Raw genomic sequence first — 26303 nt, 5'->3', positions numbered from 1 at the left:
TTTGTTCAAATGTTTTTAACTAATATTGATAGATTATTGTATTTCAGCTTTTAAGTACACTATATAATAAGTGAAGTTTCACATATTAGTTTCGAGAGGAGCACGTGTTATGATTGACTGCAGCTGGTCCCTTTTGGTAATCATCAACTAGCCAATTGAATAAATCCAAATCTAACATAAATATCTAGCCTAACTTTACTCCCTATCTTCGCTTGGGAAGTGAGCATGCACCGGTGTGGTTAGTGGCCTATTCCTATAGAGCTGTCTTTATTAATTAAGGAATAGGCCAAACAAATTGGGGGAGCTCTCTCGAACTACGTGATCTCATATCCCTTTAAATGCTGATTGACAATGCTCATCTTTTTCAGAGCTCATTGTTCTCTCCAGCATGCCAAACCTGCAAATATCATCAAGCATTATCTAAGTGTGAACACTTGAATAATGCTTTAAACAGTTAGTACTTTTAGTAGTGGTAGTTTTAGTTTTAAACCAATCTGCTCAAGGCCACCAAGTTTTCTGTACAGGCATAACAAATCCCAGAATGCACTTGCTATTCCTGTCTGTTCAGTTTGAAAAATGAACTAGGCAATCCAATTTAAACCTCCATTTTTAATTACATTTTTACATATTATTTAACTTAATATTATATCATGTTATGTTATGTTATGTTATGTTATGTTCATATTATATTATATTATATTATATTAATTGTATTATATTATATTATATTATATTATATTATATTATATTATATTATATTATATTATATTATATTATATTATATTATATTATATTATAATATATTATATCATATTATGTGCAGTAATATTGTTTTATCATGGATCTGGTGCGTGTTTGTTGTAGATGCGAAGGCTCATCACTCGAGGCGAATGGCAGTCAGACCAGCAGGAGACCATGAAGACCGGCTCATCTACAAACAACAATGATGAAGAGAAATCCCGCCAGCTGGAGAGAGAGAACAAAGAGCTGCAGAAGATCATCCAAGAGGTGCAGCACACTTCATTAATCCATCTCTCCATCCTTCCTTCCGTCTTTACAAATTTCATAGAACATGACCCCAGATCATTTTAGGGCTGTCTCTGTTGCAAAATTCTTCCAGTGCACTGAAATATTTGCGCCTTGAAAAGTCCCACTAAAGTCCCACTATGCGCATCGATGTGCACTGTGCCCTTAATGGACATTTTTTAAATTATTATTATTCATTATTAAAAACATATCATTACTATTATTATTATTATATGTTTATTTTTAGCATTACAAACATAGTTAGACACGTTAGGAGCAATCTAGCAAACATTTGTAATTGTTTAATGGTTGAAATGTTGCTGGTATATGAAAAAATCTAATTATTTAGCTATAATGTACATTTGAAAATGGTATAAAAATAGTATATGAAAAACATTTACTTCTGCTGTTCTAGTTTTGATGTACAATCAGAAAACTTTCATGTCACAATGTCTAGTGAACCAAACTCATCTCTGTCCTTACCCAGTGCCTGAATTTGTATACATGATCTACTGATCCACGACCTTGGAGGCTAAAGAGACGCACCCTTCATTTCACGTGTACATAACTGATGATTCATAAAGATCAGTGGTATAATGCATGCTAATAAGAATCAGGAAACTGTATTGCAGGATGCCTTAATCTGAAAGTAAATATACTAAACACAGTTTCAAGTGACAGTTTCTGACTCCGAGAACAGAATTAAAGAGGATATTACATTTTATCACAGAATAAATGAAATTTTGCAGGAGAGCCCTAAGATTTGATAACAGTCAGCAAATGTTTATTGTGAATGTGCATAAATTGTCCATTCCCTCTAGTATGTTGTAAATGTATTTGATGGATCTACATTTATTTCACAGTACTTAAAGTAATTTTTTGACTTTAAACAATGTTTTCAGTAAGTTGCCATGATCTATTTCCCTCTTTCATCTAATATTTTTATTTTAGTTAATATTCTAAATACTGTAAATACAATTACAACTGTGCTGTAGTAGTAGAGCACAATTGTAATTGTTAATTTACAGTGCATTTGTAAATTTAAAAATATCAGTTCTACAGTACCTATTAAAGTTGAATAAATACATGTTTTTTTTTTTTTTTTTTTTTTTTTTTTTTTTTTTTTTTTTTTTCTTTAGCCCACTTCACAATTCACACATTACTGTCTGGCTAGTTTGTGTCCTCTACTTATATGCTGAAAAGGCAATAATGGTCCAACATTGCTGACCATTATCACCAATAAAGTCTAGAAAAACGGGGCATCAGTTTACTGTAAACCGATTAAAATAATCCTTTCCAATTATCAAAGAAATAATGTTACTTCATTTTAGTTTTGCAACTATTAAATTGTTTTAAATTCAAAATTTGTGATCACTGTAAAATCTTTAAATGGTGAAAAAACATATTTCTGTAATTGTTTATTAAAACCACCTGGGTCTCCACTTTTGCCATGGCCTCTCTTTTTGGATGTGTCAAACTTTTCCCTTAAGTTTTTCTAAACTTTTAACAAAAACGTTCTTCCGTTCCCTCTGCTGTTGTAATTTCTAGCCAAGTATTTTTGACCATCTGATTATCCCTATGCTCACGCATGGAGGGATCATAAAGATGTCTGCAAAGTCGTACCTGTTTTAAACAAAATCTCTTCTAAGTGATTCATATTCAATTTAAATCAAATGCGACGCCACACAAAATTTGTGCATATTGTGTTTGCTCTGATGATGTGACCTTTGTATGTGAACAGAACTCAGAGGTATAAAAATCCACATGTTGACAGGCAGTTAGGCAGCCTGTCATAATGTTCAGACTTAACATTTTGATTGGACAACGTTTTTTGGATCCTATGCCTTCCAGTGACAATGTAAATATATAGACATGCAGTAAATACATTTACACCATCTAACCTAATGAGGGCCATTGAGATGCCAAGACAATTTCAGCTGGCATAACAAAAAAACAAATCCCCTTTTAATTTCAGTTGAAATGTTGTAGTTAACAAAATAGTAAAAGGAAAATCTCTTTTGCTCTGACTCCTTTACTTCATGTCAGGCCAATTCAGCGTTCTGTGAGTCATGTTGCAGATTTCAGTTCAAATGTTTTTTTTATTTTAATTCTAAGTATAGTCCTGTCCTGTTTGACGCATGTCATGAGAGATGCAACAGGCTGTCATATTGACTTTCATCTTCCTTTTCTCCCTGGGTTCAAAACTGCATAGATATATTTTTAATACTTTGAGGCCAATTTTCTTAAACATCTTCATATTTTCTTTCCAACAGAAAGAGGAGCGAGTATCAGAGCTGAGAAACCAGCTGTCAGAGCGGCAGGCCCTGCGCTCCAGGAAGCGGCCCACCTCCAATCAGAACCACAGCTCTCCATCTATTCCCACTCCACAGAACGATCCCAAATCTCTTCTCCCGCCTCCAGGATACCCGCTGCCTTCCTCCGACAACCACTCCTTCTCCAACTCTTCCCCCTTATACCAGCCTGATGGCAAGATCAATCGCAACAACTGCCATCCTGGACGCCTGCAGCTCCTCTACAAGTGAGTCCGGGATGATAGAGGGACTGGGATGAAATGAAAGCACGACACGGGTAAAAGGGGAGAAGAATAAGCTACCTTTGATTCGTGGTCCTCCATTTCACGGCCTTTGTTCATTTGTTTGCTTTCTTTGTTTCCGACACTTGCTGTGATTCAGGGGAGGTTATGCACAGGAGGCATGACAGTCTATTGGTTGCGTCATTGGGTGTGTCATCATATCTGAAAACCACACAAGCCGTGAACTATACCAACTTTAAAATGAGTAACCCTCAGCTGAGTTTGACTTGGGGGATTGTGTAAAAGAATGACATGCTCAAAACATCCTCACAGAAACATCCGTTTTTTGGATAATGAAAATAATATTGTAGCTACATTGACAAAAAATATTGTAGCTACATTCTTTTATTGAGTAATTTATGAATCCATATTACCGACCATTACCTACATGTTGTTTAAATCCAACTGAAATCTCAAACCGAATTAGAGGGACTGAGTGATTTACTGACTTTTGGGTAAACAATATATTAAACTCAAACATATATATTGACTTACACACCATGTAGATCTAAAGACCAAAGTATACTTTGCTTTTTTACGTGCATGTTAGAATCCACAAACAAATTTACTAAGCAGTACAGTATGTGAATATTGTGCATCATATTTTAAAACTTTTAATACATTTGTACATGCTCTTTGAATTATTTTTGAACTACGTATTTTCTCCACAAGGTGTCAACACTGATCTGGGCCATCTCGCAGATGGAAACGGACGAGGTGGAACATCAATATACCACTGAAGACTAACCATGTTCACAAGTACATGTTTGTCCATAGCTCTATTTTATACAAGTACAGAGATGTCATTGTTCATCATTTTTTTAAAGAAAAAGCACACATTCTATCAAATGGAGTATGCTGAAAATTGACTGTACGCTAAAGAACAAAGTATACTTTGAGCTTAAGTCTAATATCATCACATTGTATTAGCATCTTTAGCAAATGTGATAATAATATGGTGCATTTTTTACATTTACATCTGGTTTTATATTACATTTAACGTTTATATTTGGTCAGCATATCTGCGCCTGAAATCCCTTACTACTACTATAAATACAGTAGGTACTACATTTGAAATTAAACTTAGTAGTATGAGTAAAATTTGGACATACTACATCTGCCATTATCACATGACCTTCCTGAATTAAGTGCATTGCTTCACAGCCACATTTACATTTTCTCCCATTGGCTCATGGGATAGTAAAGTATCTATTGAATGCACTTCAGAATCTTGCCATTAGTAGTAGGTCATCTCTCTTACTGTATTTCAAATACCATGAATTCAGACATCCCAGTAGGCACAGGACGTCAACATGACGTTAGATTGATGATGTGCCCCAACATCGTGGGGACGTTGTATTTTGTTTGGAAATGAAAATCGATTTGACGTCAGAACCCAACGTCAGGCTGACATCAATATCCAACATCCAACCTAAAATCGACCAAATATCAACGTCTAATGATGTTACAGCTTCATGTTGTGTGGACGTTACCACGAGTTTTGGTTGCCATACCTGACGAATAAATGTCATTATTTGACATCAATATGATGTTGGCTTAAGATTGGTTTTGGTCACTTTCCAACACAACCTAAAATCAACCAAATATCAACGTCTAATGATGTTACAGCTTCATGTTGTGTGGACGCTACCACGAGTTTTGGTTGCCATACCTAACGAATAAATGTCATTATTTGACATCAATATGATGTTGGCTTAAGATTGGTTTTGGTCACTTTCCAACACAACCTAAAATCAACCAAATATCAACGTCTAAAGTTACAGCTTGATTTGTTTGGACGTTACCAATATGACATCTATAGGACGTTGAATTTTAGTTGCCGTACCTGATGAATAAATGTCAGTATTTGATGTCAATATGACATTGGCTCGATGTTGGATTTTTTTCACTTTTCAACACAACCTAATATTAACTAAATATATTAACGTCATTTAACATTGTTATTGGAAGTCAAAATAATGTGGTCCTTAGACTCTGTCTAAACATTGAATTTTGGTCATCTGACATCACAACCTAAATCTAACCTAATATTAGCGTCTTATGACATTGTGTGCCTGCTATGATAGTACTTGGCCCTATACTTCTTTATAGTAGGAAAGTATGTGATTCCAGACGCACCATACTTGTTTCCTAAGGATTGAATCATTGACCTTGGCCTTTGCTGCATCATAATTATAATGCATTTTCCTCACTTTCATCAAAATACATCATATCCTGTTGTTGCTCTCCAAATTTCCCAGTTTCATCATGACAACATGATTATTCTTCCCTAATGTGTAGCTGACAGTATTACATAACACTGTTATCAAGATCAACAGGTTCATAATTCCTGTTTGTTAACCCATTACACCATTTTGGATCCATTTTACACTTTTATTTCCTTCTTAGAGTTTTTGTCTTGTTTCCTGTCCAAATATCTCAAGAAACATTTGCTAGACAAGCAAAAAAAATAGCTTTGTTTTCAGAATTAAAATTAATTGAGTTTTCCTTAAAACAAATAAAATCATCTGTCAATGGTGTAAACAAAATAATCTTGTTTTCCATTTGAAATAATATTTCTTTTTTGCTAACCCCATTGGCAGATTACTTAGTTGTTTTAAAGAAAAACTCAATTAGTTTTGACTGATATATGGACTAGAAACAAGTCAAAATCTCTAAGTAAGAAAAGCATGTAGGGATTTATAACATGGATCAGTGAAATACCTCAAATTGTGTAACATGTCGAAGAGCGGTGTGCCATTACTATTATAAAGTAATGAAACATATGATTTTCACTAAGCAGACACTAAATAAAGTGTAACTGCACAGCCAACCTGAGGTGATGTGTGCTCAGACAAAAATCCCTCACAATTCTTTAATAAAAAAAACAAAACATCAAGCTTCACAATAAGCTGATAAGAAGTAATGAAATGATGCTGGTTCGCTTATAGCCAGCGTTTCTCCCAGAGCATGCTGGGATAATATATTAGCAGTCACAAGCTGTCGAAGGCGTTTGTACAGAGAAGCCGTAATTTCATCATAGATTTGGGGGTTTGGTTTTTTATTAGATCCCCTGAGTATCTGAGAGCTACAGATTGAATCTCCCAGCATTGTAATGCGGTTTGCTTCTAAATGGCACCTGCCATATTGGAGCCGTCACTGGATGCTGCTACTCTACAATGCAAATAGCATTGAACGCACATCGTGCAGCCATATTTGTCATGTGTCTGGTACAAAGCGACGGTAAAGGGGAATTAGTTCATTAAGCAGACTTCATGTGAGTGTGCAATATGGTACTTCACTTCAACATCAGCTGCTTCCTCATCACTCAAACCACATTCTGATTTAAACACAAACTGAAATGGTGAGCACAGAGGAACTGTTCCTTGTTCAGATGGTCATCATGCGTGGTTTCAGTTTTGTGTTTGCATCTTCAATGGCAGCTTTTTCGCTTCTTCTTGTTTAATCTCGGTGTGCTCGGCTTGGATTCATCTGCAGGCCTGTACAGAAACGTTTTCAGCTGGACTTTTAATGGTTCGTCTCACCTTCCTCATTTTCTTCTTTGCGGTGACAAAGACTTTCTCATTTGGAGAGATGGGATGTACAGAAGAAGAAAAAATCCCTACAGGGACTGTGAGAGTCATTTGTCTGCTTATAAGTGCTTGTGACAGTAGCACTTTGCTCATTTAGGGAACATATTTAAGGGAACTGTTAATACCTCTTAAGTGACAGAAGGTTTCACTGGTTTATAAAACAATCAGAGGCTATGTTTGGATGAGTATACTAGAATACCGTTGTTGTGTATATATACCAGGCATGGTACCATAATGCCAGGGGTCACCAATCTTGGTCCTGGAGGCCCGGTGTCCCTGCAGGGTTTAGCTCCAACTTGCCTAAACACACCTGCCTGGGTGTTTTAAGCATACCTAGTAAGACCTTAAAAGCTTGTTCAGGTGTGTTTGATTAGGGTTGGAGCTCAAATCTGCAGGACACTGGCCCTCCAGTAGCAAGTTTGGTGAACCTTGATAATGCAATACCCTCTAGGTTCTGTAAGTTATAAACTATTTTTACTCGTTTTATTTTGTCTTTAGGAATTGTTATTTTTAGCAATAACTCTTCGTTTACACGAATACAACGTAAAAGTCATGATTGTGACCATTCATGCTCACTAGCCATGCGCATCATTTTTTAGCATTTATACTTGCAGTATAATGGTTGTGTAATGGTCACATGAGAGGGATTTGACAAATCAGGGAACGATACGCAATAGTCCAGAAGAGCAGTCAGAGGCTGTAAATAGCTGCGCCTCCATTTTCAAAACGTTGCGTTTCGGTTTATTGACACTTGAACAGAACACCAGCATTTCCAAACAAAAATGGAGTGTTCAGCATTTTCAAACCACTCCATTTTCATGAGTCCAAGGTACCGGAGAATTGTAACAAAGCAAAACTGTAACAGACGTACCCGTTTTATACACAAACACATTAGTGTACACAACACCTAAGTTTGCTAAGCTAATTGTTAATCAGGTGTATGTTCTTTTGCTGAACACATCAATAATAATAGCTCCATCCACTCTCTTGAAGCACATTTGAAATATACTGAAGCCTTTGTATAAATGTGCATATTTTGCAATAAACATAAATATATTTATATTGATACAATCAGTAACTGGAAACAAATAGTTTTTTATTTCTCCATCATTCGCAATGCTTGATAGGATTGTAGTTCTTTTTCTTATTAAAGCTGTCGTGTACAGTCAATTTTTGTTTGATTTTCATTTACTTCTTCGCTTACAATCAAAGATTGTAATGTTGTGATTCTCCTTGCTGGTTGCTTTGGTACATGGTTAGGGTTTTACATTAACAAAACCTTTTTTGCAATCCCTATGGGTAAAAAAAAAAAATTGGAAAATACTTCAGAATCCAGCGCTGATGAAAAAAGTGAGCAGTAACTAATGCAGTCTGTAGAGCGCAACAGTCAGAAACCAGAAGTAGATCCTATCAATTTTCTTCAGCGGGGAATTGGTTTTAAACAATAATATATCAACCGGTAAAGATAGACCAGCTGTAAACTAGAAGACTGTTTATCTCCTTTCAAAGCCATCAGTGCACATTATTTCAAATCATGTTTTGAATAATCATATTTGACATGAAGCACAAAGCCCCATTACACAAGACTCCATAATGCAATCAGGAGAGAGATTTTAGTAGTCATTCTGTTATCCCAGCAAGCATTTTATGTTTTTAAAAGATGTCTAATAGACGTCTAAACATAGTCAGTTTGGCTAAAACAAGGCTAAATTTGGGCTGTCAGTGAAAATCTAAAAGACATCTATGAGTGCTTACACACCTGTGGATTGAATCTTTTGTTCTGAAACAGGGAGTAAAATTGTTACATTGTTGCTCTTTGTTCTTGGTGTGTTTCGCTTTCACACTGCAAAATTTCTAAACGGACCAAAAATTCTACAAACAAGTCACGTGCGAGTAAATTCCTCACATTAATCAAAGTTTCACAGTTTATTTTGTACCTCTTAGCTGTCATGAGTCCTTATTTTAATTTATGACAATGAGCTATAAGACATTATAAGTGATAAGCTGGGCTTTAATTTTGAATGGTGACACCCACAGATATCGTCACCAAATGTAAATCAGAGGTAAGACTTTCTTATACATAGTTGTTGGCTTATTCATTAAAGGCAATACATAAGAGAGAGATAACAGATAAACCAAGACTGTAGTTTGGTCAGTTTTCCTAACAGATAAACAGCTCTCTTTAATAGTTAACATGCTTACAATTTCGTATTTGACATGAAACACACATTTACTGGTAGGAATAACATCCCGTCCTATTCATAATTCTCTCTTCATATTGCCTTATTTGCCTGTTACATGTCCATAATACACTGTAATATAGCCTGTTTCGGATCGTAATGCTTTCTCACTACAATCAATTCGCTCCAGAGTTTGTTTCAATTGAGCTGAGACCACCTCATTCAGGCGATCTCGGACTGATTGTTTTGGCGCGGATCCGAGCGCAATTGCTGGATTCACATATGCCAACCGAACCGTGCTAACTGAGGAAACGCTCTAGGTTCCAAAACAAAAGTCTAGGTGTGAAAGCACCCTAAGAATAGGCCAAAACTAGACTAGTCATCAAATAAACAGAAATGAATGACTACACAAAGTCTGTCACTTGACGACTAGTCTAGTTTTGGGCTTTTCTTAGATGTCTATTAGATTTTCACTGACAGGCCAAGTTTAGTCTTGTATTTAGCCAAGCTGTCTACGTTTAGATGTCTATTAGATGTCTATTACACACAAAATTGTTTGCTGGGATATTATCTACAAATTGAAACATAGTACATATTTGTTTTCAGATAAAGCAATGCAAATTTTCTACCCAAGACTGTGAACAGCTTTACTGATGAAAGGATATACAATCCCATGAAGCACTCCAAATATTTCTATATGCATATTTTGCAATAAACTTAAAAAAAACAATGTTTATATGTACATATTTGATGTATTTAAATACTAGGTTTTATATTTGTCGATCATTTTTGATGTGATTGTGTCCTTCGCAGTGCAAGATGGGATTATATTGTCTTTTTATCTGATTTTAAAACACTTTTTTGCTTTAAATAAAACTTGTGTAATGTTTTGATTCAGTCTTTAGCCAGTTGGTTCGGTTCATAACTTATAACTCCTTTTTTAAAATCCATATGGGAAAATGAAAAACTTCCAGAAGCAAGAGTGCTAAAAATATTGGCAGGTATTTTTTTACTCTGTGGACAAAAAAATAATATTAAGCTCCCTAAACTTTAGCTGTTTATCCATTAAACAAAGTTGAACGTAGCATAAGTCTTTCACAAACAATTCAAAATAGAGTATATAATTGCAGCTGCAGTATTCCATTCCAAACATAGTGCATCGTGATGATGTCATCGAGTTGCTGTGTCACAAGCACTTGTGATTGGCTAAATGGCGCTCTGCTGATTTGCATAAATGCTGACTCCACCAGATAACTCTCCCGGAATCCTGGGGAGGATGTGATGAAACCCCACCGCGCTGTTTATTATCGGTCTACTGTAACATTTTACTCATCATTTCTCGTCAAATGGTGGTCGAACAATAATCATGATCGTGACAATGATATGCACAAATGTGAATTGTGTAAATGCTAAATGTATTCTCTCGCACAACAAAACCATGAAGTATATACAGTCAAAGGTATTCATATGTGGTATTGAAGATATATTTGTATTTGATAGATTCTGTACAACTCGGTTGGACTGGTGTCTATGGTGAAATAAAGATATTGTTTTTGCTACATTTTCTTAAAACTGCGCATCTCTTCGATGTATGTATTTTTTTGTGTTTAATGAGTCACGATGCACTCAGAGAAGCTGTGTTACTTTATAATGGGAATTGCTTTATTGTCCTCCGGTACAGTGTGAGGCTTCGCCGGTTCATTATTTTCAAGCACTTCAGCCACCTTCTTTTCTCTGACTGTGTGAATATGAGAACACAGACATAATAGAAGCTTATGATATGACATCTTAAGGTGGTGAAAAGGAGACTTATTTAAATTCATTTAGAGCCTCTTTTAATGCTTTTTCTGTGCTTTATCCATTTCTTTCTGAGTTAGTCTGTTGCATTTAAAAAGGACGAGTCATTCCAAATAACAAGGATCTGCTGCATGAGCTTAACACTTTGCATCATGCTCTTTAAGATGTAACTATTTTTAACAGGATAGTTCATCTTAAAATATATTTTTTTTAATTATAATTTAATTAAATAAAATTCACCTTTATTTCTATTGCACTTTTACATTGTAGATTGTGTCAAAGCAGCTTCACATAGAATATTATAGTAAATTAAAACAGTTCAATTTTCAGAGTTTAAGTTCAGTTTAGCTCAGTTCAGTGTGGTTAAAAATCACTACTGAGAGTCCAAACACTGAGGAGCAAATCCATTGATGCGCAGCCCTACAGTTCCCGAATCCTGTAGGCCAGTGGCGACAGCAGCGAGGAAAAAACTTCACCAATTAGCGAAAATTAAAAATTAAAAAACCTAGAGAGAAACCAGGCTCAGTTAGGCACGACCATTTCCCCTATGACCAAACGTCTTGTGCAGAGTTGCAGTCTAGGTGCTGAAGGGTGGAGAACGCTGGACAGCGAAGATTCCTCTGTCCCTGGAGCATCACAGGGACATTTAGTCACCCTCTTTTTCTTTTGAAAAGTGAAGTAGGTATTAATTGAAATTGTGGTGCTTGGTGGTTTGTAAATCAAAGGTCACCAATATCTTTATAGTCAAAAAAGACACATAAAAGGTTAATCTGAATTAAAACAGGGTTTTCGCGGGTTCTTAAAATGCCTAAAATGTAATAAACAAAATTTTAGGCCTTAAAAAGACTTAAAATCGCTGAAATATTCACTTGTAGATCTTAAATCATTTTGAACAGGTCTTTATTTTCACCACCAATACATCTTAAAAAAAACATTTAACAAAAATCTATCTACAACTCTATTTAACATTATGGTTCCTCACAGTAACGTTTGTAAGTTCTCCATGTGTTAATGAACCACCTTGTCACCTTGGAATTATAAGGTTCTATCTGCGATCTGAATAATTTTGAGATATTGAACTTTTAAGTTCTTGCATTCCATAGCAAACAGTATGTGTGTAACATTTGTTTTATCAAATAAAAAGTCTTAAAATGTAAACAACAACATCCTATAATGTAAATAAAGTGTCATTTAATAAGAATGTGTGAATAACTCACTTTTGACAAAAATGTCAGATAGAACCTTATAGTTCTAAGGTGGCAATATGTGGGGAGGACACTGACCTGAAAAGGTTTAGTTTTTAAAGCTTGTCAAAGAAAAGCATGTTTGGCTTGCTTGTTTTGACACATTATTTATGTTCAAGTAAATCTTTTTTTTTTTTTTCGTAAAGAAGCAAGTAAACATCCTTAGAGTTTAGCCATTTATAATCTGAAATTTCATTCATAATGGTCTTAAAAAGTCTTAAATTTGCAGAAAACTTGTAATACCGTGGCTCCTAATGATACATTGAATTATATGAAGCGAAAAAATTGAAAAAGTTGTTTTTTTAACTCAGACATTTAAAAAGAATATATTTTAGAGCTGTAATCACAATAACCATGAAACCCTGACATTTTTCTCCAAAGTTATCATTCGTCAGAATCTTATACTGGCCCATGCCTACACTGTAAAAAATGCTGGGTTCCACAATTCCTTCATGTAGTCACAAATCGATTACGTTTATTTAACTGTGTTTACAAATTTAAGTGGATTGAACATAAAAAAATTAAGTTGCCCCTCAAAAAACTCAAAAACCGTGTTGATTCAATTCATTTTAAATAAGTAGTTTGAACAAGCAGCGAAATATTTTTTGAGTCTACGCAGCCTGTACATTTGAATTTAAATCCTATTTCTGTGCCAATATCAGAATAGTATCTGTAGCTAGAACTCTTTCCTTATTGTAACAATACAAAAAAGAAAACAGACTCCGCACTTTTCTGGTCTGCTCTCTTGATTTAATGAATAAGCTCATGAATAATTCACTGGAACGCACTAAGAATCTCTTGTTTTTCTCCACATCCTCTCTCACAGGGGTGATTTAAAATGTTTTGGGTTTTTTAACCTCTAATCCTTATTACATACATTATTTTGGGTAGGAAATGGTTGAAAGCACTTTGAAAATTGTGTCAGTGATGTACAGTATATTTTGGTTAATGCAACATGCAAAATGCTGAGATTATGCAATATTGTATAGGCCCACCAGGATGTTAAAACATGTGATAAATGATGTTTCTACATACACAATCTACATAATATCCACGAGGGATTTTATATTTTAACATTGTTTTTAATGCTTGATGAGATTGTTGTTTTGTTTATTTATTTATTTTTTTTTACCTTAAAAGCTGTTAAAGAGACCGTTATTAGCGGTTGTTTCATCTTTTGAACACAAAAGAAAATATTTTGGAAACTGCTTGTTGCAACACCCTTCAACTTCTATAGTAATTTTCTCTTGGACATCGATGGGTTCCTGCTACCAGAATTTTTCAAAATATCTTCTTTTGCGTTTAACAGAAAAAGAAAAACTTAGAGGTTTTGAACAAGTGAACTAATTATAATAGAATTTACATTTTTGGGTTAACAATACCTTTACATTTGTGAGTTTTTTATACAACTGTAAAATAATTGAAATATGTATTATTTTAACATTTACTCTTTAGCTTGCTGTTTTGGTTCATGGCTTTAAAAACTCTTGAAAGAGTCCCTATGGAGAGTGAATAGGAAAAATACTCACAGATGGTATTACAAAAATGAGGAAAGGTGAACAGAGGAGAGCGGAGCTTCTGCAACTGTCAAGTGTGTTCTGTTTCTCAGTGCTGAAAGTTTGAACACTGACCTTAAAATCTCAGCTATACCGAAAGTGCTTGGTCCAATATCCCTGGAAAAAAGTTCACTGAACACACACTTTGACCTTTTTATGGATAGATAAATCAAACGTAGACTGTCTGGGGCTGAGAATTTTCAATGATTTGTGAATATTACTCTTCATTCATTCAATTTTCTTCCGCTTAGTCCTTCATTTATCAAGGGTCACCACAGCAGAATGAACCGCCAACTATTTTGGCGTATGTTTTACACAGCAGATGCCCTTCCAGCCACAACCCAGTACTGGGAAACACCTATACACTACAGCAAATTTGGTTCATCCAATTCACCTCTACTGCATCTTTGGACTGTGAGGTAAACCAAAGCACCTGGAGGAAACCCACAAAAACACGGGGAGAACATGCAAACTCCACATAGAAATGCCAACTGGCCCAGCCAGGACCTTCTTGCTGTGAGGTGACAGTGCTAACCACTGAGCCACCTTGCCACCAAATAGTACACTTTTTAAAATCAAACCTCGGTGTATAAGCTCTTTTACTTCAGATAAATAGATAGATTCTTATCTTCAGATAAGAAATTGTTGATCTTCTGTTTATTACATGCAAAACCTTAATTTTAGCTTGTTTAAACAATTTTTATTTAAACAATTGTTGCAACAATTGTCTTATTGTTTAGCATTGGAAAAATTAATGCATAAAGTTAAGAGAAAACTGGAAAAGATTTTTTTCAAAACATGGAATCTCTTTATAGGATTTCTGAAGGAAGCTGAAATTAATCATCATCATTTCATTTCATCAATCATTTAACTTGTATCTTATATCACCTGCTATTAATTTACCATTTATATTGTATGTTCAAGTATTTATTTATATACATTTTATTGTAAATGTTAATTTTATTTTATTATTGTACAATTCTATATGTTTTGTTTCTATTAGCACATGTTAAACGTTTATAAAAGAATAATAAAGCCAGAGCCCTGATTTAAACCCAATTGAGCATCTCTAGAGAGACTAAAAATGGCTGTCCTCAAATGTTTACCATCCAACCTGACAGAACTGGAGAGGATCTGCAAGGAGAATCTACAAATCCAGGTGTAAAAAACTTGTTGCATCTTTCCCAAAAAGACACGATATTCAATCCAAAGGGTGCTTCTACTAAATACTGAGCAAAGGTATGAATAATAAGGACCATGTGATGTTTTTGTATTTATTTTTTTATAAATCTGCAAAAATGTCAACAAATCTGTGTTTTTCTGTCAATATGGGGTGCTGCGTGTGCATTGAGGAAAAAATTTACTTAAATGAATTTAGCAAATGGCTGCAATATGACAAAGAGTGAAACATTTACGGGGTCTGAATACTCTTGTAAGAAATATACAACCCTACAACAGTAGGGTTCAACACTGTTTCTACAACAGTCTTGCAACATTCCTCTGTTTTTAAATGTATAAAATATTAAAAATAACTAGATTAACATTAAAAGTTGCTACTTATCATTGGATGCTTTTCCAAAAACTATAGTTAGCCAACTAATATTGCAAGTTCCATCATTAAAAACAAACGCAAACACATTTAAAAATAATACTTGTTTGCTTCTTGTTGAAACTACTTATTTAAAATGAGCTGAATCAACACAATTCCCAAGGTTTTTGGGGGGACAACTTAATTATTTTATGTTCAATCCACTTAAATTTGTAAAGACATCTAACTTACCTTAATCAGTTTGTTTTGGAATAACTTAAAGGAATTGTAAACCTCTGCAAACCTCTGAGAGCTAAGAGCTGAGGTCCTGGCTGTGTTCTGTTCTGCGCAACACCACCATTTACTCTGAATGGTTCTGAAAACTTAAAGTTGTCTTGCTCACACTTTATGTAATTTGCTAATTTAGAGTTATTTTAATAATAATAATAATAGTAGTAGTAGTAGTAGTAGTAGTAGTAGTAGTAGTAGTAGTAGTAGTACATTTTATTTGTAATGCCCTTTTCTCAAGCTCAAAGCACTACAAGGCAAAAAACCAATAAAACAGTGAACACAATAAGTAGGAAAGTATAACAATAAGTAAGAAAACAATAGATCAAACATTAAAAATAATACTAAAGAGATGAGTCTTAATTAACTTCTTAAAACAGTCCAGAGAAATTATATTGCTAATGGCAATGTGTAGCACACGGTATGAAAAAGCCCTATACCACCCACGGTGTTAAGTCTGGAGCATGGCTGGAAGAGAATAAGACCCGAAGCAGAGCGAAGACTGCAAGCAAGATTAAAGTGTCACAAGATTACAGATGTAACCAGGAGCTAGCCTATGGACTGCTTTATAAATTAAAATCAGAGTCTTAAAATCAATATGTGACCCAACCGGTATAGCCAATGAAGTTGCTGGAGAACAGTTCAGTTGTTTAATAGGTTTAAACAGTTGCCTAACTGTTTTGATAAAGTTCCGTTTAATAATCTTTAGACTGAAAATTGTGCTTCTTGGTGCACTCTGAAAACATTTAGACATTCAGAATGGTGATTTACAAGGGTAAAAGTTTATATTTCGAAGCTTGAGGAAAAAACACGTGTTAATGGTTTTAATTTACATTTAAGAGGTAGGCCTGTACTGTGTATAATGTCAAAAATATGATTTCCAAACAAACAGGTTAATTTATAGACAAATAAATGAAAATCTACATATATTTTACATGTCATTATATGCCATATGTTTGATTTGTATATAAGATTTAGGCGAAATGTTATAGCAAGTGGTTTTGGGTTTTGTTTCTCAATAATATTGGTAAAAGCAAAGAAATGTCCTTTTTCAATTAAATATGGAGGGAAAAAAATAGCTCAAGGCAAGCAAACAAGCTAATTGATTATTACGACTTGTATAACTCATACTAGATATAAATAAATAAGAAACAAAATCAATATATAACCAGCTGTGGGTTGCATTGTTGTTTAGAAAATGCACCCCTTGTCTGAGAAAATGTCCTGGGAATAGAAGCTTTTGGTTAAAAAGCAGCATTTTTGCTTCCGGCTGACAGTGATTGATTTTTCAAGAATGTTTTTCATGAAAGCATATTATAAGCATTACTGATACCAGTAACAGTAATTTACTTAGAACTATAAAAACATGAACTCCAGCTCATATTTGATCTCAGATTATAAGCATTTCAGAGAATTGCCACTTTCAGAATATACACATCATGGCTGATTGCCTCAAGCAAGAGATTTTCCCCAGAATTGAGTTTCAAAAACATCCATTGGCAGCCCTTTGGAAACCCACAGGCTTCACTGCTGAAGTTTCATTAAAGGGACACTCCACTTTTTTTGGAAACGCAGGTTCAGCTCCCCTAAACTTAAATATTTGAGTTTTTTCCATTTCTACATCCATTCAGCTGATCTCTGCATACAGTATGGCAGAACTTTTTTTAAATGGTCACAAAACACTAAAATGCATTATTTGAGATGTTGACAGTCCTATATATGTCCCATGTTGCTAAAAACACTATTAGGACACATATATTTCAATAAAGAGTAAAAATTGGTTGTTTTTTGCGTTCACAGCGATGAGACCATCAGAGTCATCATTTATAAATGAGCCTCAACAAAGGTTTTGTTTCCATGTCCCTGCTATGAGAGCACAGCCTGTATGTGGACCCAAGCAGTTGGATTACAGTGATCTGCTAATATGCAACAAAATACGTTTGTAAGGAAAATTTTTACCTGAGAGTTTTTCGAATCTGGAAATGGTGAAATTCGAATTTTCCACTCGTCTTCTTTTGAAAAAATACACGGTTCCAGTTTGTGTTGATTGTCCTGTCTCTACAGATTTGGTAAGTGTGTGTAATAATGTTATTTGTTTATGTTTATTCAGATGGCAAAGTTAGTTAGTATCGTGTGCAGTACTCTTTCAGTTTTTAAAGACATACCCTACTCAAAATGATTTAGTTTCTAAGTTTACAGTGATAATATAATATTATGGACTGAAAATCCTCCACTTCCACACAGCTCTCAGATCCCCTGTCTATCACTGTCTATCTTCTCTGTATCTGTGTTTGGGTTGCTGCTGTGAAAATCAGCACGTGCACATACTGAAACTCCCCATTTCATGCAAACCCTTCTCTCTTTCGCCACGTGATAATTACATTTAAACAAAGCTGAATTCACCCACTTTCCTGACTTTTTTCAAACTAGAAACACCCTGCTGAGACACGGGGGGGGTTAAAGCTTCTGCTTTACAACTTTTGTTAAACGGTATACTAAGATCGACCGAAAATAACAGTTGCTCTTTTTTTAATATGAATGATATTACATAGCTCCTGTAAATAGTCTCCAGCTTGGTAACTAAGTAACAGCACTGTGTAATAAAGTTCCTAGCCATGTTGGCTCTGGAAATAGCCATTTTTCATTTGCTATTGGTCTTAGTACATGATGTAGGTACAGAACAGTCAAGCTCTTCAATAGTCAAAACTCTTTTTTTTTAGAGCAAGATGCTAATGGTCTTATCCGATTAAACACTCTAAAAAAAAAAAAAAAAAAAAACGTTGAGTCCTATACAATCAATTTGTGTTGGGACAACATGAAAAAAATGTAGTTAACTTATTAGTTTTTATAAATTTAAGTGGATTAAACATAAAACAATTTTTTTATCACAAAAACCCTCAAGAATTATGTTGTTTTAACTTATTTGACTTAACTTATTAACTACTTTTTAAATAGTTTGAACAAACAGCAAACATGATTTTTTTTTTTCTAAGAGAATGATTCATGCTAAGCTAAAGTGCTCATTTCAGACCCAAAGATCAGCTGAATGCATTCAAAAATGGTCAAATTGTTTAAGTCTATGGGAGTTTTTAAATGAGGCTATTAAAAAAAAATATATATATATATATATATATATATATATATATATATATATATATATATATATATATATATATATATATATATATATATATATATATATATATATTCCACATAACCACATGAGCAAACAATAGTAGTGCTTATTAAAACATTAAATGGACATAGATGGAGAATGAGTAATGAAAGCCTCTATGAAGTGTTACCCACTGATCTTTCTGCTCCTCAACCAAGGTTGGTTATAATTACATCCACAGACCTGAAGTAACCACAAAAATGGTTATTCTACCTGAGTGTTTCCTGAAACTTGACACAGTGCACGAAGGGGACTTTCCCCATCACTGAAACCGCAGTCGGTGGAAACTGCTCATGGCTGCATTGGGCACATTGCTCTTTAGAAATGCAAGATAATTAGATATTATATTCTGATTATCCTACTTTCTGATTCAAATGGTTCAGTTATTATGTATAGTAAAGGACCTTCAGATTATAATTTTGCACCTACCAGAAAATAAGGGTGGCCTTTTGCCCATTTATGTAAATAAATGAAATACTTGAATTTCAGAATACTTCATTATGGGTTGCTGTATTGTCCTTTCAATCACAGGTCGCTCTTCAAAATTAGCCCTTTCTCAAAAAGTCACTGTAAATTCAATATGTGCTTGATTATTACAATTTGATTAACAGTTAAGATAACAACAGATACAAGTAATCATGGGTTCACTATTTTTTAAAGTAAAGTCAACTTTAAGTCAACTGTTAAGGCAATTTGTTGAAATTCCTTTTTTAAGTAAAGTAACTAATGACTTTTTACAAATTGAAAATGACTAGAATAGCTTGTATTACTTGAAGTTCTGTCAAGGCTGGACAGTGGGATTCACTGAAGGTAAGTCATGCTTAAACATTGGTTCATACTCCAGTTTGTAATAATCTAGATTTTCCCTCAGGTGTGAGTGATACATGTTTCCAACAGTGGGCTCAGTCGGCTCTTGAGGGACTTTCTTATCTAAAAAAAAAAAAAGTATTTTTGATAATGTCCCTATATGGCTTTCAGTCAGATTTACAGAACAAAAAGCCAAGGTGGTGTGAGTTTCTTTGGAAAAGGGAACTTAAAGTGATAGTTCACACAAAAATGAAAATTCTGTCATCATTTACATTCTCCTATTCAAAACAAAGGAAGACATACTGGAGATTGTTAAAGCTATAGTAAATTGTGTATTACTCACATACATGCCCACATACAGCAACAAGCAGAGGACACTCTACAGTTTGACAAATATTGCAGCTTTTAGGCAACATAAATGTAGAATGTAGTTGTTCAGATTGCTTATAAGGATAGTGTCGATTTTAAATGTTTATAATTTCTTAGAGACAGCGCATCGGCAGACATTAGCCTGAGCAAAGACGGTTCATCCACAAAATGGCGACAGAGACGGCATAATAAGCCCTAAGAGAAAACCAGCATAATTTCAAACTACAGCTGATCAAATCATTATTAAACAGGTAAATGACTTAAGTCGATCTCTCTCTTTTGTATGTTGTAGTGCTGTATTTATACCATATAATTTTAGCGTACTGAGTGTGAGATGGGACTCGCATATCAATGTGTGTTGTGTTGGCAGAGAGAAAGAAGAAATGCCTGCATGTGTTTAGCGTTTTTCAGAATAGCAGTCTGGTATTTATTGCACTGCCTTTTATTTTATATTAATTATTGATAATAATAATTCTGACTTCAACTATATATATATATATATATATATATATATATATATATATATATATATATATATATATATATATGTGTGTGTGTGTGTGTGTGTGTGTGTGTGTGTGTGTGTGTGTGTGTGTGTGTGTGTGCCCGTGTGCACCCCCTTTTTGGAAAGTTTTTAAATAAAACATTATAAAGCACAAAATGTTTCTTCAGATTTTTAAGTATATTTTAATTTATTCAACAAATAAATAATTAATAAATAGTTATAAATACCAACACAAATAACAATAAAATAAAGCAAGTTTAAAGCCAGTTGCACATAATAGCATAATAGTCTCTGAACAACAGTCAGCAATGTACAGATGTGTTGGCGGCACATTGCCAAGAGTGTATGATAGAGGTCATTGGTTCTTTCTGTTTTAAAATAAAACATTTTCCTCACTTTCGTTCACAAACCAAACACCCCAAAGAAGGTCTTTCCGTTATCATTTTCAACCATCGGTAGAAGTGCTGTGGTCGTGTCTGTGCCCAGTCTGTCTCCTTCTCGTAAATGGAAGGCAGCGCCGAGGTAAATAGTGTTGTACCACAGATTTTCAGATTCAGGCTCCTGCGTGCAGATTGAGCGGATTGCACTGAAAAGTGGCTTTTTGCCTCCGTAGGATTCAGAAAAGCGCATCACTGCATGGCTCATAAGCACTTGTTCCTCAGTCAGTTCAGACGTGCAGCTGATGTGCAAAGACACCTGGCTGTAGACAAAATAAATGCCATCATCGGGAATGATAATCTCCCTGTTTACTAATTTCAAGCCACCTGAAGAAAAGGCCTGGTCCTGGTCATCTCTCCAGTCTAAGGTCTTTGATTCAGAGTTGTATCCACCTAGGATAAACAAAAAACATGGTCTAAGTCAGTGATTCTCAACAGGTTTTGCCTCAGAATGCAGATTTTACTTGGTAATTTACTTAAATTCTACAATTATTTTTCAGATTGGCCTTATTTCTTCAATGAGGAAGTGCGCTCATTTTTGCAATTATGTTAGAACATTCGATTTAGCTGCATGTGGGAGAAATTACTAGGAATAATAAACCGCAGAAAATTGTCAAACTACTTGCATTACAAACAAGTGTTTGCATGACAATAAAGACAAATTAGAATAATATAAGAAACTGTCAGTGTGCAACATCAAACAGCATAACAAGTTGTTAATAATGTCTAAAAATGAATGGAAGTGAATGAGGCAGGAGGTCTCGACCCCACAAAAAATGTAAATGGCTTCGCCAGCTAATACGCAAAGAATATGGTGAATAGTTTGATAGGCAAAAATAATTTAAAAACTAGTAGCAGTTTTAAAAATCATTATACTCATAAGCAAAAACATTTTGAAAACCGTTTAGGCATTCTGTCAAAGACACAAACCAATTTTCAAAACTCAAAATGGATATACAGTTGAAGTCAGAATTATTAGCCCCCTCTCTAATTATAATTTTTTTCTTTTTTAAATATTTTCCAAATTATGTTTAACAGAACAAGGAAATTTTCACAGTATATGTCTGATCTTTTTTCTTCTGCAGAAAGTCTTATTTGTTTTATTTTGGCTTTAATAAAAGCAGTTTTTAATAATAATAATAATTTTAAAAAAATGATTAATAACTTGCCTAATTACCTGCCTAGTTAACCTAATTAACCTAGCTAATCCTTTAAATGTCGCTTTAAGCTGTTTAGAAGTGTACTGAAAAATATCTAGTAAAATATTATTTACTGTCATTATGGCAAAGATAAAATAAATCAGTTATTAGAAATGAGTTTTTAAAACTATTATGTTTAAAAATGTGTTTAAAAAAAATCTTCTCTCCGTTAAACAGAAACTGGGGGAAATAAGGAGGGGGGCTAATAATTCTGACTTCAGCTGTGTATGGAATATTTCTGTATTTTTGAACTGATTTGTTGTTTTAAATTTAAAACGATCAACCAATCGTTACAGAGCACTGTGCTGAAACCATGCAGGTAAATTAAGGTTATGGTTTTTTTCATGACATGCACCAAATTGGGTTGAAAAAAGCTAAAGAGTGGCAGAGATATATAATTCATTTATTTTATTTTATATTTTTATTTATTTATACAGGGACAATGTACAAGATGACATGTTGTGCCAGAGTTATCTACAGTATAAAGCTAATTTATATATCTGTTGTCCCTGGGAAGGAAGTTGTAACAAGTTTAACATATTTTAAATTAAAGGCAGTACGATATACACTTACAGTACAATACATTCATCATAGTCAAACAAATCCAATCAGTGGTTGCATATTTGATGTTCTTTAAGCCAAATTTTATGCACAGTTTTAAAATGATTAAAAGGGTTTCTCTCTGATATGCGCAGGTATTTTACTCCATCATTCTACTGCTCTGAATGAAAAAGACTAATTGCCCAAAAACTTGAGTTCACTTGAGTTTAACAGAACAATCACCTCTAACTGATGATCTAGTCTGTCTTATTGTCCTTGCAGACAATAACACATTGTTTGAGAGGTGGTGGTGCAAGATCATTTAATACTTTATACATGAAACACACATCGGCATAAAATAAGACATTGTTAAATGTTAGTAATTTATGTTGTTCAAAACAGTAACAATAATGACAGCTCCTTGGCGTTTTAGCTAAATGTTTTACAGTTTGTTTGTAGATAATTTACAATGGTGTTAATGTTGTGATGTTCATGTGGGACCAGCTTGTAGCACAATAAGATAAATGAGGGGAAATTCTTGTATTTATAAAATGTTTAGCAGCAGCCAACTGATACCTGATGTTTCTATAAATCCTCAGGCTTGCTCTTACCTCGTGTCCAGTTTGACAAACTCGTTTTGTCGAATGTGTTTTTTTCTAAGACTTATTTGACTAATCATTAAAAAACATTTAAAATGGTACTCTAATAAAGTCGAAAACATAATTATTAGTTCTCTTGTGACTTCCAAATTTGTTTAAAAGAGAGACTAAAAGTATTAAAAACTACATTTCTAATCATTTATTTTGTCTTTGCCATGATGACAGTGCAACAGTGGTTTGTTTTGTAGCCAACTGAAAAAATAAGTTATATTTACTTGATGTATTAAAACAATATTGATTGACCTTATAAGTTTTTAGTTTATCAACAATAACAAAATATGACTAAAATTATTATAGGAAATATATAGTAGGAAATACTGTAAAACACAAAAAAACAAATAAAACATTTTTATTACTGTAAAATTAGGGCTGTTACAAGTGAAATTTTAGTAAAATGTGGACAAACCCAACTCCTGGCATCATTTGTTAAACATATGTTTATTCATACCATAACTCAACAGTTGAGTTTGTCCATATTCTACCCAAATTGGGGTTAAAACTGTCTAGTCTGAATGAAGCCAGTGCCAAGGAATTAGAGCACTTTTTTTCTTATGCCTTTAACTGCCTGCTCTGCCAAATGGTTGACCATATTTTGGCTGTTTTAAATAATGATTGTTAAAGTCTTTTTAAAGAATGACTGTTTTAAATAATGTTTTACACACACAGCATTGTTGGTTTACAAAAAAAAAGAAAAAGAAAACCATAATCCTGTTGCACTAATTCACTTGATTTTGGTTTTATAAAAATATCAAGAAAACATGTTAAATAAGAATCTTAAATATTTTATGGCATTCTTCAAAAACATTAAGATTATTTACTGTTCAAAAATGTTTTATTTTGATTATGATTTTAAATAAATTGGTATTACACTTCATATTTTCAGAGTTTTCTTAGTATACGTATTAATTCCAGTACTTTTACCATAAACCGACATATCAACCATTTTGTAGAGGCTGATATATTACAAATTATGGGATTTAAAAAAAAAAAATTAGGAGTAAAACATTAACTAAAACATTTGTGACATTAGGAGTGAAGAATTGCAATCCTTTTACACACAAAAAAATGCAGAATTGATTCAACCCAAATTTGGCTCAGATATCGACAAACCCAAACCCACTTTTTTTAATGGTCCGGTTTGTCCATATTTTGCCCACATTGTAAAAAAATGTTGGGTTCCACACAATGTTGTCCCAACACAAATCAATTAAGTTAACTTAATCTGTTTTACAAATTTTAGTGGATTGAACATTAAATAATTAAGTTGCTTTTCAGTCATTTTCTGCTGGTTTACTGTGGCGGTTCAAAATCTCACTCACCTGTTAAATGGATGGCAGCCTTGGAAGTGAAATTGCCTTGTGAAATGCGATCTCTCAATGTGAGTCTCAGCACTGATAAGACAAAGACATGAAAAAATGATTCATGTGTGATGACTGAGTTTCACAAAAAACAAAATAACCTGATTTAACTCTGACAAAGAAGATTTGAAACTCACCACTTCCATCTTGTTGATTGCCCTGGGTCTAGAGAGAGAAACAGAGACATTGATTATGCAACTGATAATATGTAGCTGCAATTGCATGTTTAAAACACCAATAACAGATTTTTGTAATATGTACGGGGCAGGATTTTCACCTTATGGAGCGTGAAGCAGACGGCAGCAGCGGCACAAAGGCCCACAGCCAAAATGATCCCAAACACCCTCCATACACCCGACTTTGAAGATCCAGCTTTCCTCCTGGACACTATCACCAGCGGTAAAGGCAACTCTCCTTCTTCAACATCCAAAAACGCCCGACTCTCAAGCTTCATAATTGCTGTATGTCTTAAAGATTCTACAAGTGTAAATGCTTTTGATAAGGTCTTGTTAAGTCAAATCGAGTTTGCTGGGTTGTTCTATCAGTGTAATGTTCAGAATAACTGCTTCTTCTTTCTTTTTAAAGATCTGAAGAGGAAGGGGAAACTCCAGTGATGTCATATAACACACACACCCACATGCATACACATACAGATAATAACAAACCTGTAAGTATATTTGTTTGTGGTGGTGACATTTTCGTCGTGATATTTATAGATCCATGAAATATCTAATATACAAATTGTGCTTGAATTATATTTTTCCCACTCATAGGAATGTGCCACGGAAAATGTGTCACCAGAAGACCCCCACTTAAATATCATTCATTGTAATAATGATTTATATACAACAAAGACTTTCAGGTATATTCAGGTATATGATTTGTTTACATAATAAAATACACAAAATAAGACCTAAACTACTGATGTTATTTTAAATAATTATATAATGACAGTACAGAATATTTCACTAGATATTAATATTCAGTTTAAAGTTTAATGGCTTAATAAGGTTAAATTAAGCAAGTCATTGAACAACCATGGTTTGTTTTGTAGAAAAAACAGCATATTGACCAGTTATATTCAACATAATCTGACTGCAATTTGTAACTTTTTGATTTATTGGCTTATTCGTATGAATTCTTACGATCTAATTTGTACAATTTAGTACGATTTGCTCCTCACCTAATGACGGTTAGGGTTAGGAGTGGGGTTGGGTGCCATGCCTCCTTTTTAAAATTGTACATTTTCATATGACTGAACTCGGAAGAATTCGTACGAATTAGCCACTAAACTGACAAAACGTAAAATACTTATGTTTCCTTGTGAGATCAGGCTGGATATATTACAATAATATTGATTGACGTTAGAAGTTTAGTCAATTAAATTGTTATTTTGTTTTCAACTGTAAATATAGGGCTATTTCAAATAAAATTTGAGTAAAATGTGGA

At 34.0% G+C, this 26303-nt stretch overlaps 2 protein-coding genes across 9 annotated transcripts in view; one reads left to right on the top strand and one right to left on the bottom strand.

The window, feature by feature from the left end:
- The window catches only part of gabbr1b (gamma-aminobutyric acid (GABA) B receptor, 1b), a 227460-nt gene extending 216509 nt beyond the window's left edge, over positions 1-10951 (top strand). For 4 of the 8 annotated variants that reach the window (XM_087295827.1, XM_087295826.1, XM_087295831.1 and 1 more), the window contains 3 exons: positions 865-1008; positions 3300-3565; positions 4292-10951. In XM_087295827.1, the coding sequence (XP_087151953.1) occupies positions 865-1008; positions 3300-3565; positions 4292-4304 (423 nt within the window). In that variant the 3' untranslated portion in view covers positions 4305-10951. Of the gene's footprint in view, positions 1-864; positions 1009-3299; positions 3706-4291 lie in introns of those variants that run through there. The other 4 variants (XR_015516832.1, XR_015516831.1, XM_087295829.1 and 1 more) reach the window with 2 other exon arrangements.
- Positions 10952-20823: 9872 nt separating this feature from the next.
- On the bottom strand, positions 20824-25405 carry tnfa (tumor necrosis factor a (TNF superfamily, member 2)). The gene is given in 4 exon segments (NM_212859.2): positions 20824-21491; positions 24816-24887; positions 24992-25019; positions 25132-25405. Coding segments are annotated over 4 exon segments (705 nt in total). The 5' UTR covers positions 25309-25405; the 3' UTR covers positions 20824-21063.
- Positions 25406-26303: the final 898 nt, after the last annotated feature.

This window comes from Danio rerio, chromosome 19 (genome assembly GCF_052040795.2).
Source record: "Danio rerio strain M-AB ecotype USA chromosome 19, GRCz13ab, whole genome shotgun sequence".
NCBI classification, from domain to species: Eukaryota; Metazoa; Chordata; class Actinopteri; order Cypriniformes; family Danionidae; genus Danio; species Danio rerio.
Note: the sequence above shows the minus strand (reverse complement) of the source record. Positions and strands in the feature narration are given on the sequence as shown.